At 38.7% G+C, this 14,769-nt stretch overlaps 1 protein-coding gene across 1 annotated transcript; it reads left to right on the plus strand.

Moving 5' to 3' along the window:
- Positions 1-79: 79 nt before the first annotated feature.
- Positions 80-8,672, plus strand: LOC135082046 (leucine-rich repeat-containing protein 47-like). The gene is made up of 6 exons (XM_063976798.1): positions 80-845; positions 1,094-1,528; positions 1,918-2,077; positions 2,586-2,688; positions 3,840-3,995; positions 5,202-8,672. Exons 1-6 carry the CDS (start codon positions 224-226, stop codon positions 5,310-5,312), a joined length of 1,587 nt encoding a protein of 528 aa, XP_063832868.1. The 5' UTR covers positions 80-223; the 3' UTR covers positions 5,313-8,672.
- The last annotated feature ends 6,097 nt before the right edge of the window (positions 8,673-14,769 follow it).

The following is a 14,769-nucleotide window of genomic DNA, read 5'->3' on the forward strand; positions in this document are numbered from 1 at the left end:
ACGATACGATACCATACGATACTATACGATTAGTAAAAGTATTGTAGTTAGTAATCTGTGGCAACCGGTTTTAAAAAATAAGTTGACAGATTTTGCTTTTGCTACATTTTTCTTGTTTCTTTTTTGGATCCATCGTGGCTGGCTGTAAAGTTTTTAACGTTTACTCATGCTAGCGTCGCAATTTATTTACATTTTCAAGTGCTTTGTATGATTATTGATCAAAATGAGTGCGTGGCCGGAGGTATCGACAGCAAAGTCGGAAAACAGACATGAAATCAAATTGGCGGGCTCCAACGTCTCCAAACGGATTTCTGAAGGTGGTTTGGACAAGAATTTGTTTCTATTGACGAGCTTGAACCTGCTGAACATCAGCGATACGTGCTTGTCATCGATTCCTGATGAAATAAAGCTGCTTACAAACTTGCAGTCATTACTTTTATTCGGAAACCAGTTAGCGGTTTTCAATGAAAACATAACCTCGCTGTCGAAGTTAAAAGTGCTAGATTTGTCAAGAAACCAGATTACGAGCATTCCTGAGTCGTTGAATAAGATGAAAGAGTTGACAAGTATAAATTTTAGTTCGAATCAGATCGATAGTATGCCTAAATTAGGGGATTTTCCCAATTTGATTATGGTGGACATATCCAACAACAAACTGACTGCTTTCTTGGATATAGAGAACGCTAACTTGCCCCACCTCACGGATTTGAAACTCAAAAGCAATGCTATTGAGAGTCTGCCAAGCTATGTGGCTCGTAATCTGCCATCTCTGAAGAATTTTGATATCGGAGAAAATCAACTCAAGGTTATTCCTGGAGAAGTAGCTACCATGTCTAAATTGAAAGGTAAAATGAATTTGAAATCAATTTATTTATAACCTAACACATGTATTGAAAGATTTGTATTTACATAGCTTTTTTATCTTGATATTGTAATTGTTGTGCAATATACATGACTTTATTGATTTCATAATATTGTATGTGTTTGCATCTTCTAACCAATGTGATTATACCATACTTGGCACTTGCCTTTATATACATGAATTGCATTTTTTTTCCAATTGGATTCTAATGAGAATTTGATACGTTTTCAGAACTAAATCTAAAAGGAAACAAGCTATCCGACAAAAGACTGATGAAACTAGTCGACCAATGCCGCACCAAGCAAGTCCTGGATTACATCCGCGACCACTGCCCCAAACTGGACCAATCTCAGCCAGCACAGGGCAAGGGCAAAGGCAAGAAAGCCAAAAAGCAGGACGAACCTCCACCGGACGACAACGTCTGCGATCTATGCCATTCGATGAAAATCTTACACGTTGAAGACGACACTCTCAAAGTTAAGATTGTTGAATCTGAAGTTAGCGGTGTCCGTCCATATATTGTGTGCTGTATCGTTAACGATTTGCACTTCACGGAGGCATCGTTTAAGAAGTTCATTCAAATGCAAACGAAGCTTCATGACACAATCTGTGATAAGAGAAACGTGGCCACCATTGCTACTCATGACCTGAACAAAATTGCTCCAGGTATGTTACTTTACCACAAAGTGTACAGTATTTTTTTAGACAGACAATTAAAAAAACAGTCTCCCTTTTGTAGATACAAGTTACTTGATTTCTATGCGGGTAATTCAAAATTAAACTCACATTATTTAATTTCAAAATTATTTAATTTCACTTTTAGATTACAACTGCATTGTTGCATTGTTCACAACAATCGACAAAATCTTTTAACATACACTATAAGTACAAAAAAATACTTTACGTATTGACTCCTTTACATAAAAATTACAATGTATTGAATACTTGTTTAAAGTGACATTTACTATGGATAACTATGTCATTTTTAACCATTGTTCCAAACCTGTGTAACTGTAAGGGGGTTAGAAATGAGACAAATACTTAATTGTCTACAGGAGATCTACTGTACACTGCCAAAGCACCCTCCGCTTTATCCCTGACTCCGCTGTCCCGGCTGAAGCCCTACACCGGGGAGCAGCTGTTCCAACAGCTTACGGCTGAGGCCGACGCCCTAAGGAAGGAGAAGAAGAGAAATGTGTACTCTGGGATCCACAAGTAAGTATGATTAAAACAAAAATAATATAGGTTGAACATAAAATATTGTGTAGGCATTGATAGTCACCTTGTGAAGGCAACATAAAAAGTTATTTATTGTCTGCAAGTAGGCTTTTAAAAAGAGTCTTTCCTTTTTTTTCTATATGCCTTGTTTTTTTGGATAATGATGGTGTACTTTTATCTGCTGTTGTCTGTAAATGGGCGCTTCAGCTTCAGTCTTCTTCTCAGCACTTGCCAAATGTTTGTCTTGAAGCACTGGTAGGGCAAAAAAAGAATGAGACATGTATCCTTAAGAGCATTTGACGATTTGTAAGTATGTACTAATTTAATTAGTCTCCACAAATAAAGATAATTTTGATTTTACAATCTGCAATTCGCAGCACTGTGTGAGTCGACCCTTATCTAGCGGCGTCTAGTCGCCGCGATCGTTGCTCAGTGTGCGCTGTCGCTTAGTTGGCAATTTAGCTTTCAAAATGGCGGAGTGTAATGTAATACGTTTATTGTCCAGGTACTTGTACCTCCTGGAAGGCAAGCCCAAGTACCCCTGTCTGGAGGATGCAAGCGGCCGCGTCATCAGCTTCCCGCCAATCACCAACTCTGAAGTTACCAAGGTAAAATGAAAATTAACAATTTGAAACTTCTTCTTTTCGTGTCGACTACAAACCTAGACAGTGTCAGCCCAAAACTCCGCCACAAGAGTGGCGTTGTCAGTAGCGCTCATCAAATCCTCCTGAGTGCAGTTGCTTGGGCACTCAGGGCACGACATCATTTGAAAGTAATAAAAATATGTGTATTGCTTAAAGCGACGGTTCGCGCCGCGATAATAACAAACATGCGAACGAAACGGAAGACAACTGCTGGACTAAGCTCTGCTCTGCTGGACAAAGGCCTCTCCCAAGGATTTCCATAACGGCCGGTCCTGCGGTGCACGCATTCAGGTTCTTCCAGCGACCTTCACCAGATCGTTGGTTCACCTAGGAAGGGCCTGCCCACGCTACGTCTTTCGGCCTGTGGTTACCAGTTCGCCACTCGAGAAGTTATCTGCCCCAACAGCTATCATCTCTACGAGTTATGTGCCTTCTTCTTCTTCATTTGTTGATGGCGATGGACTTGTGTTTTTTCGCCACTGGGGGCACACTGTTCCGCCAATGTCACGTGCGCAGCTTTTACACAATGTTATGAATAAAAAAAAAATAGATAATAATTCAACTGCAAAACTAAGCGGACTTATCGTACCTAAAACAAAAAAGACATCACACACAATCACAAAAAGACATCACAAAACAAACAAAACACAAAAATTTTGTACAGCATGGATTGGGATAAGGGAAAGGGTTGGGACTGTTGGGAGAGGCTATTTGTGACACAAAAAATAAATAAAAGAAAGTCACGGGAGATTTGGATTGAATTTCGCAAGGCCAAGACAAGTTAAAAGTACCTAAAATTAAAGTAGTTAAAATTAATTTTGTTAACATTGATGAATTTAACAAGGGAATTTAAAATAGGGGAGTTATTGGTGTTAAGTACGCATTTAATGTTAGAGGGACGGGGGAAAGTTTTAGGGAGAAAATCGAACAGTGAGGATCCAATTTTGGGACAGTTAAAAAAGATGTGGTTGGTTGTTCCTTTATCCAGGCCGCACTCGCAGATGGAGCTATCTTTAATGCGCATTTTCGCAAGGTGGACAGGGGTGCACGCATGACCAAGACGCAGGCGACATATGAAATGTGAGCTAAAATATGTATTTATTGTTAACCCACAGATGTCGCACGAAAGCAAGGCTATGCTAGTAGAAGTGACAGCACATGGCTCGCTGGGCGCGTGCCGCAGCGTCCTCAACAAGTTTCTACAAGAAGCTTTGCTGCTGGGGATAGGAGACAGCCAGGAGTCCGGCTACCACACGCTCACTGTGCAGCAGGTGAGGCAACCTTAGCGCAGCATTCTCCGCCAGCTAGCGAGGCCATGCTGGTAGCAGTGACAGCACACGGCTCGCTGGACAGCCAGGAGTCCGGTTATCACACGCTCACTGTGCAGCAGGTGAGGCGACCTTAGCGCAGCATTCTCCGCCAGCTAGCGAGGCCATGCTGGTAGAAGTGACAGCACACGGCTCGCTGGACAGCCAGGAGTCCGGCTACCACACGCTCACTGTCCAGCAGGTGAGGCAACCTTAGCGCAGCATTCTCCGCCAGCTAGCAAGGCCATGCTGGTAGCAGTGACAGCACAGGGCTCGCTGGACAGCCAGGAGTCCGGCTACCACACGCTCACTGTACAGCAGGTGAGAGGCAACCTTACTGCAGCATTCTCCGCCAGCTAGCTAGGCCATGCTGGTAGCAGTGACAGCACACGGCTCGCTGGACAGCCAGGAGTCCGGCTACCACACGCTCACTGTGCAGCAGGTGAGGCGACCTTAGCGCAGCATTCTCCGCCAGCTAGCAAGGCCATGGTAATAGCAGTGACAGCAAGTTCTTGCAAACTGTTCCTGAAGGCAGCAGTTTTTTTTATTAAAAAAAAAGATTATTAGTGCTAATAGTCCCGTCAGCCCCTCGCGCTAAGCTAAATATGCTTGTATCACGATCTCGAGTGAGCTCACCACAATAGTCGAGCGGCAGCGGGGACCGAACCCGCGTTCCCTGGATCACGAGTCGGCCAGTCCGACCCCTTCACCGTTCGGCTATCGTGGCTTCTCCATCAACTAAAACGGGCTATCTTAGTGGGGTGGACTACAAACTTTAAGCCGGTCGATAGTTTGGTCGGTTTCCAAATTATATCAAGAATCAGCTGATACCAAATCGGTGTAATGTGCGCACTTCCATACATATTCATACTGACTAACAGCTAACCATCGGCCGACAAAAAGTCTGCAGAAACTACACTAAAGTTAAGGCTTTGATTTGTTTATCCTATGGAAAGCTTACTTACTGTGATCACGAAGGCTCTTAGTCTTAGCTGGTGTTATGCCAGTCGATTTAAAAGCAAAAACAGTTAGCATGTAGTAGGTAGTTCAAATCTGGGGAAAATATAGTTGTACAATGTCTAAAAACTATACCATCATAATTTGATCTTTCCTCCAATAAAATAAGACTCAAAAACCCATGCAAATGTTTAAAACTATTTTCTCTTACAGGTCAAGATAGTGGACCTAGAAGGCAACCTGAAGAGCGTCTACCCCTCCCGCACAGACTGCGGCTTCGAGGACTCCACCGACGTGAAGGTCTATCGGCTGCCAAAGAAGTAATCATTACCATTACCTACTATTACTTTAGTCCAGTCTCTTGCGACGTGATCTTGTTTAAAAAAACGACCAAGCACCAGCGATGTAATAAGTCAGTCCCCTGGACAAAGTAAAATTCATTGACAGCAAGCTTACTCTAACACAAACATTACTTAAATTTTTCACAGTGCACGTGGACGCACAGGGTCCCAAAACCTATTCATAGACTTGAGTGGCCGATTGACACACTCGAACCAATCACAGAGTTCTTTCAACGCTGTGCGTTCGACTTCCCATAGCGTTGCTGCTTCACTTCAGCAAGCATTGTTTGTGAATACGGGTGTGAAATGCTATTTACGTAGTTCCGTCTATCTGTCACCGTCGCTCATGTTGGTATTTCGCTTTACGTGAGAGGGATGGCGACATTCGAAACTTTGGATAACGTTTTTCGGATTGACCCTCCTGATTCCACAGATTTAATAAGATTTATCGTTTATAAACAGTTGGTATTACTGGCGACTGGCTAACTTTATTCTACAGTAGCGCCATCCTGGTGGATGCAAATCGTCGCTTAAGTTTTATCACCACGTAAGTAATTTTTGGCGGTTTTGGCATGTTGATGCCATCCGCTAGAGAATCGAAAGACGCGTCGTTTCGTCCAATCCTGAAAAGTTGCTAAAAATTACTTACGCGGTGATAGAACTTAAACGACGAAATGCGATAGTCCTATCGCTTCAACGCTCACCAGTAGTTGGCGCCACTGTCTTAGCCACTAGCGATTGACAGGACTTTACAGTGGCGCCAACTAGTGATGGAAATGTTTGTCATGAGTCTTACTTTGTCTAGGTAGCAGTAAGGCCAACTAACTGCCTCAACTCAGTATTTAAAGGTATGCTGAAATGGATTCTGTGTACTAACAATTTGGGTATGGAAAAATAAGTTCGCGAAATTGTATACGCTGACAAAATTCGTATGGTAAACTCGGAACATACGCGGTTCAGAGATTAAAAGAAATCATTTATGTATAAATTAATAACCATTCGTTTGATACTCTGGAGTAAAACTTCATTACTATTGTATTCAATGTTTAGCTAGTGTATAAAATTTCGGGCCATTGGTAACGCCCCAGTAAAGGAATATCCATATAGCCATGTAGCGTTGGACGAACTATGAAGTGGGTATTTGAAAATCATCTTTACTTTATAAGTAGCGCAAACGCCCCACGCACGCTGCCAGTCAATGTGAATACACCTTAATACCAGTGTAAAATATGTCCTTTAACGTTGCCAAAACCGGCCCCGTCTTGTGAATTTCATTAAAAATAACAACTTTTTATAAAACTCGTTAACATAATGCCTTATTTATACGTACTTTCATATCGGTTGCACATGACGTTTGAGTATTAGTTTATTACTTTCTAGTATATTTATAATGTTCTGGAAAATAAAGAAATCTTCAAATGATACAGGATGTCATGCCAAAAAAATGAATCAACAAATCACAGTTTAAGTTTGGGAAAGTCTTTTTTATTTAACTTTAAACCTTATGGCGCAAGTACACTGCGGAAAATTACCGAGACGAAGCGCTATATCGCATACCAAAGCCGTGGTGTAACTGCGCCATTGGGTTCTATCTTGGCCAAGCCATTTAGTTCAGAAGTGACATTCCGACCTTTATTCAATAAAGGAATTCAGGAATTACTTTTAAAACTTACTTTATATTGTCTTTTGTGTGCCTTAAATTATATTTAGAATAAACCACTTCAAATAGGTTACAAATTAACACGTTCGCGGTAGTTTGCAAATTATTTTGTAAGAAAATAACAAACATTCAATACGTCAATTCATAGTTTTCGCTGATACAATTTTTTTTGCGCAATTTTTCACAATCGGGTGATGCCTCGGTAATGGAATAGAAATTCTATTTAGCCCTCCTGACGACAGTTAATTAACCCTCCGTGTACGAGGTGACTAAAAGTTACGTCCCGTACCAGGTGGGGTATGACACACCCCAATATACAAAGTGATAAAATTTTCATTCAACATTTTTTTAGGTGGAATTTAATATTTAATATTGATTATTTACGTATGCTAATTAGGTTTAAGAAATGCTCTGAGCTGAAAATATGTATTATAACATTTTTATCATAAAAAAACAAAAAGACACCATTTCCATTGTTCTTGTAATTTAGGAATCAGTTTCCTATGTATAATTTTTAATTAGTGCCTTTAATTATGACAACCGTTTTTATTTAACAAAGTACAAGTATTTACTTATAATTTAAAAGTAAATTAAAAACTGGAAGGGTATAAATTTGTTTTGATCATCGGTTTTCAATTTACCACAATTCTGATGAAAGAAATTGAGTATGCTCAATGCATAAAATGGGAGTGTAACAATTTTATTTATTTATAAAATATGTTATTCCATTTCAGTAGCCCCTAAATTGTATCACAAAGTATAAATTGTAGCCCATAAGTGTATGTTCACATACATCTTCGGATCTCAGTACTAAACTTCCAGATTCGCACTAAAAGTCATCTCATTTGACTAAAAGTGCTTGAAAATTTCAGATACCGTAAAAATCACGAAAAATAATATTTGTATTGAATTTTATTCAATTGACAAAGCTAAAAATATATAAATTACACCAAAACTGTTAGATTTTTTTTTTAACTTTTTAACAACGTCCCGTACCAGGTGGGGTGTGTGACACCCACACGCACTTTAAAGGCACGTAACTCAGTTGGTAGTCACCGCTGGACTGATTTTGCAACGCTGATCGAAGCAGCAGTGTCATAATTCCAGCTACTGAGAATTTCAAATTCAGCACTTGCAAATTTTTAAAATTGTGGCTATTTTTAAAGGACTGGGGTGTGTCACACCCCACCTCGTACAGCGAGGGTTAAAAATATGGGACACTTTTACCATCTGTCTGACGGACAAAAGATTTAAATTTTGTCATCTAGCCTGTCATCAGTCCCTTAATCAAACGTGTGCCATTTCTACCGCGGACGAATCATCCATCATCATCATTTCAGCCACAGGACGTCCAGTACTTACATAGGCCTTACCCAATGATTTCCATAATGACCGGTTGGTAGCGGCCTGCATCCAGCGCCTTCCTGCTACCTTTATGAGGTCGTCGGTCCACCTGGTCGTTATCGCGAACGAATATTTCTAATTAAAATAAAATTCTTTGAGCTTAAAGCTCACAATCACCAGTGTACCAAAACGTATCGTGTATTTTGTAAGCTTTTTACTTTGAAATTGTACTCTGTGATGCAAGCACCATGATGTGACACATCAATAAAATTATCATTTTTATTTGTAAGAGGAAGTTTTTGTTGCTTGTTTTTGATTAAAGTATTTTGTGATACACAATTTCTTTTGTTTTATTCTATGTCCACTTTAGAATATAATGGTTTCGTATAAAACAAGTTTAAGTAAAAACTAAGACTAATTTTAATATTACTAGTAAAAGGAAGTGTAGAATATCAACTTTTACTTGTTTAAACATCTTGTTTTTTTTTACATAACAATGATATAATTACATACTCGTAATACAAATACTCGTAATGAACCTAGACTAAATATTTAAAAATAAAAAATATGTCCCAAATCGCTGTCCAAACAACGCGACATGGTGCCCAGAATGCTGGCTGCAACTTCTTGTTAATTCTTGATAAAATTGTCTTTTATGATACCAATATTACATTTCAATACATGAAATTGTGTAAAACAAATGATTTGATGTAATGTGTAAATGCATATGAGAAAAATTTGGTAAACAAATTGATTGGACAAAAAACAACTTAACTGGCATGACTACCTAATGCTGGTAAGATACCCAAGAACTTAAGGGTATTTACAGCTTATAACAATATTGTAAAATTCAATACTTACCTACATTTTTTAATTTCACAACAATATAAACCAAAACGACGTCTGTCGCGTACTATTTTATCTTCCACGATGAAAACAATGGTTACATTTTAATTGTATGATCTAATATTTAATATCTTATCGTGATATAGATTTATCAATGATTTTGGACGGGATGCCGTCACCATTCATTAATTATTTGACTACTATGATTCCGCTTTATGGATTAATTTTTATCAATTATCTAACCTCGCTTATTTCACAACATTGCAGATTTTCAATGTAGTTGTGAGATAAGGCCGTGTGTGAAAGTCAATGCTACGTATGTTGTGACCACAGTTCCACACCCTTTGCTACCACCACCCTTATCTACACCATTCTATCCAAGTTCCCCAGTCCAATAAATCCATGAAAATCCACTGCTGAACATAGGCCTCCCCCAATGACTTCCAAAACTTAAGAATCCTTTGCAGTAGAATAATCCTATCATGATCCTATAGAAATAAATTAAATTCTGTCTTTCAATCTTTCCTTCATACGTTTTTTGTGGCTGAATTCTCAAATATTTTTGGAGACAGCAAAAAACGTGTTCAGATTTTCAACTGAACTTTGAAATCAGTAAATCTATACTTATAATAAATCTGTAGAGAGGTCAATTCTGTACATGAAATATATTTTCAAAATAACTATCAGGGGGTGATTAGTGATCGATACTGATGCCAAAAATGCAATCAGTAAAATTTTTGTCTGTCTGTCTGTCTGTCTGTCTGTCTGTCTGTCTGTCTGTATGTTCCTTATAGAAACAAAAACTACTCTACGGATTTTAACGAAACTTGGTACAATTATTCTTCATACTCCTGGGCAGGTTATAGGATACTTAGGAATTCCCATGGGAACGGGCATTAGCGGGAAAATCCTTTTGTATGAAAAATCTAAACCGCTTAAGTTAGACGCTTGAAATTTGGCAAGCAGGTACCTTAGTAAACTTAAAGCTTAGTTATAACAGGATATTGCAAAATTCCTACAGGAACGGGAATTAGCGAGAAAAAATATTTGTATGAAAAAATCTAAGCCACGTAAGATAGACGCTTAAAATTTGGCATGCAGGTACCTTAGTAAATTTAAAGCTTAGTTACAACAGGATATAGCAAAATTCTCACGGGAACGGGAGTTAGCGGGAAAAAACATTTGTATGAAAAAATCTAAACCGCGTAAGTTAGACGCTTAAAATTTGGCATGCAGGTACCTTAGTAAACTTAAAGCTTAGTTACAACAGGATATTGCAAAATTCCCACGGGAACTGGAATTAGCGGGAAATTCCTTTTGTATGACTGACTCACTGACATACCCACGCACAGCCTAAACGGCTAAACGTAGGCACTTGAAATTTTTAAGGGACGTAGCTTAGGTACCGTAGACGTGAAAGGAATTATTCCCGAAATTCCCACAGGAACAGGAATTACCGGGAAAATCCTTTTGTATGAAAAATCTAAACCGCTTAAGTTAGACGCTTAAAATTTGGCATGCAGGTCCCTTAGTAAACTTAAAGCTTAGTTACAACAGGATATTGCGAAATTCCAACGGGAACGGGAGTTAGCGGGAAAAAACATTTGTATGAAAAAATCTAAACCGCGTAAGATAGATGAAGGGGGTAAAACGGGATCCACGCGTACGAAGTCGCGGGCGGCCGCTAGTCATAAATAAAAATTTTGGCAACCTGTCCCTTATACCTACTACATCAATATTTTGGACGCGAATTCACCCCCAACTTTTGAGCAAAAGCACCACAAAAATATTAGTATCGGCGGCAATGAATGGGTTAAATATTTCGCCCTTTTCCTCAGACAACATTGCAATAATCCCAAGTAATACTGAAGAGCCTCCCACCTCCTAAAAGTGGGGGTTTATGTCCCTCCTGGCTCCTCCCCAGCTCTTATCTAGGTAATTCCGAACACGTCGTTATTGCCGTTATACATCCTGGTGATTTCATTCATAGCTCAGCTGTTTAATAAACAATAACGATGAGATATTGATCTGTGTGTTTGATGTCACCATTATTGTACGCTTTTTTTATCTTGATTTTTAATTAGTAAATTAGGGGCCCGCTGGAAATTGGAACGCCAACCGCAAGTAAAAATCAAAATTATCTTTATTTGTGTAGACTAATTAAATTAGTACTTACAAATCGTCAAATGCTTATAAGCAGCCTATACATGTCTCATTCTTTTTTTGCCCTACCAGCGCTTCGAGACAAACATTTGGCAAGTGCTGAGAAGAAGCGCCGCAACAAACTCAGTCATCACTGTCTGCCGGTTTATGTTTTCATGATATCTTACAGCACTGTTTCAATCATCGTGTGGCTGAATCCTGCCGGCCTAAACTACGATTGATCAAAATTGTTGTCTGTAAGCTATATTTGTATGTATAACTGAGTTTTTACAGAAGCGGTGGGCATTGGGTGCTTTAGCAACAAAAAAAATTCTGATTGTAAACGACGTCATCATCATTTCATCTAAATACAGCACTCGACATCAAAACGAAAGCCCTACAATCTTCGAGTCGTTCCTTTTAGCAGGTGAGCGACCATGTCTTCTGCCACTTCAGTTTGCTTCATGGTGCCGAGTGACTTTTCAGTATTGTAAGTACCTACCTACCTATCTTTTAAATGAGATTCTCGATCTCAAATTTTTCAAAGTCAAAAGTCAAAATGTCTTCATTTGTATACGCTAATAAATAGTACCTACTTACAAATCGTCAAATATTTTGCACTTAAGGCTTGGTATTTCTGCTAAAGTAGGTATTTCGCGCTGTCAAAATCTGCGCGCGCAATACTTCGCCGAAGACAGCGCGCCAAAGAGCTCTCGCGGCTACACAGTATAGAAATACGCAGTTTAGAAAATAATACGCAGTTGGTTAGGTTAGGTTGACTTCCTTCCGTTCAAGCGTCACACTCACAGCACTTTCTAATACAAATCATATCCAAGTGATACAAATTAAAACAACTTTCAAAATTTTTGGGAATATATTTTAGAATCGAATAAATATACAATATAACTGCCAAAGTAAACACGGTTCAAAGAGGCGTGGCGTCACCCGACCTTCCGGAAGTTCCGCGCCAGCTAAAATAATTTCAAGATTACGTCACCCGACCTATCGGTAGATCCTCGGGAGCTTGAGCGATTGGAAAAACATTTTATGATCAGTTACTCGTAGTAGCGATTATTTAGAGCTTGGATAATAAATTATAGTTGTTGCAATTCACAAAGATTTGCATGTGGTTAATTACATTAATCAGTACACGCATCAATTTTGTTCAGTCTTTTTGTTTATTAATAAATAAAAATATCATACTAAAATTGCATACATATTTGTTTGTATTGGTCTGGGTGTTTTCTTTCCATAATTTATGTATAACGTATGTACGGGGCTCTGTATCGAAAATCACTATGAGCAATGAGCATCACACACTGTTACCTGGAGTGCATTACCGCAGCAAAATTTTTATAAATGTTGTGCTTTAGAGAGTCGAGAGTATAGCAGATAATTAGTCCATCGTGAGCAGAAATGGCAATGCCAGATTTTGTATGGAAGGTGGCGTCTTGTTTTTTTCGCGCGGCCATCGACCAAACTCTGTTTTTTGATTACAAAATAGTGTAATAAACCAAACTTACTATGACATGTATACCTTTAAACTCAGTCTGAACTGAGTTACGAGCATTAGAAGTTTGATGATTTACATACTAAGATTTGCTTTTTGCGCGCAAGTTTTGTAAGAAATTGCAACAAAATATTGCGATATTTTCTTATTGCGCTGATTCTACTCCACACTGATGTCTGGAGCCTTTAATGGATGGTATTGTTTGTTTACACATACAATGTCACTATTTTGTTGCAATTTCTTACAAAACTTGCGCGCAAAAAGCAAATCTAGTATGTAAATCATCAAACTTCTAATGCTCGTAACTCAGTTCAGACTGAGTTTAGAGGTATACATACATGTCATAGTAAGTTTGGTTTATTACACTATTTTGTATCCAAAAAACATGGTTTGGTCGGTGGCCGCGCGAAAAAAAAAAGACGCCAATTTCCGGCATTGTCTTTTGTCCACTAATAGCAAAATTCGTTCAAATTATAGTTTTAAAGTTATTGGCTAGAAGATTCTTTTATCTTGCAGCTTAGACCTTTAGCTACAGACCTTAGACAGTATTTTTGAAACATTCTTACGCATGGTGGAGGAAGGGACGCTCTAGACACTCAAGTCTACAAGGAGTCACATCAACACCAGTTTTAAATCCGTTGACATCTGCTGCATCTGCCATCTTTTTGGGTAGAAGATTCTTCCATCTTGCAGCGTAGACCTTTAGCTACAGACCTTAGACAGTATTTTTGTGAAAATTCTTACGCATGGTGGAGGAAGGGACGCTCTAGACACTCAAGTCTACAAGGAGTCACATCAACACCAGTTTTAAATCCGTTGACATCTGCTGCATCTGCCATCTTTTTGGGTAGAAGATTCTTCCATCTTGCAGCTTAGACCTTTAGCTACAGACCTTAGATAGTATTTTTTATTATTTATTTGTGTCAGTGTGCTCTTCTAAAGAGTGTAAGACGATTGTATGTAGGTACTATTAAAATGTAATTTTAACTCATTGGTTTTGTCTCATATTTGAGGAATGTACTATGTATCATGAGTAGAGTCTTCGTTTAAAAGGATGCGAACGATTTAAATTTCAATAGGTAGACAAAATTGATAATTCTTAATTATCAAAAATTTAAGCTTTTCCAGTAACACTGATATTATTATACTGTGACTCATCAAAGTCATCATTGTCAAAAATATTGACAAATCGCGAACTGTCACGGCCAAAAAACTGACACGCGTCCGTCCTCCGTAAGCGCCACCGCGCGACTGATTGAGATTGTCCAAGCCGTCATGGACGATTTTTTCCACATTTTTTAACATAGTAACTAAATAAGACGCAATATAAAAATTTCATCCGTTAAAAGCCCTCAAGTTATTTCTGAACTTAAGTTTAGTAAAAGATTTAGAATCTCAAATCGCTTATTTTAAAAATAAATCCATAAATAGAAAACGAATAGAGGTAACTTTGGGAATATATTCTATCGAGTCAACTTCATCAAATCGTGTTTCCATCCGTTAATAGCCCTAGAAAATATCCTCAACTATGCCCAATAAAAATCTTAGCCTTTAATTTTACTGTTTAGTATACCTCAAAAATGAAAAATGAAAACCTCATTTTCGCCATTTTCTCTGCTACCCGGCCTTAAGGAGCCTCTACATGTCTCATAATCTTTTTACCCTACCAGCGCTTCGAGACCAACATTTGGCAAGTGCTGAGAAGAAGCGCCGCAACAAACTCAGTCACCAGTTCACCACTGTCTGCCGGTTAATATAAATAAATTCAAAGTATTGTAATAATAAATAATTTTAATTTCAGGGCACTTCGACACGTCCCAAATATTATTTCGGGCGAACACATCGACTGGTGCTGGGAAGGGTGGAAGATATTACATTTTATTTTAAACCATTTTTAAGCTCTATGTCCAGAACCCATCTACATTGGCGCCGTTATAT

Source organism: Ostrinia nubilalis, chromosome 21 (assembly GCF_963855985.1).
Source record: "Ostrinia nubilalis chromosome 21, ilOstNubi1.1, whole genome shotgun sequence".
NCBI lineage: Eukaryota > Metazoa > Arthropoda > Insecta > Lepidoptera > Crambidae > Ostrinia > Ostrinia nubilalis.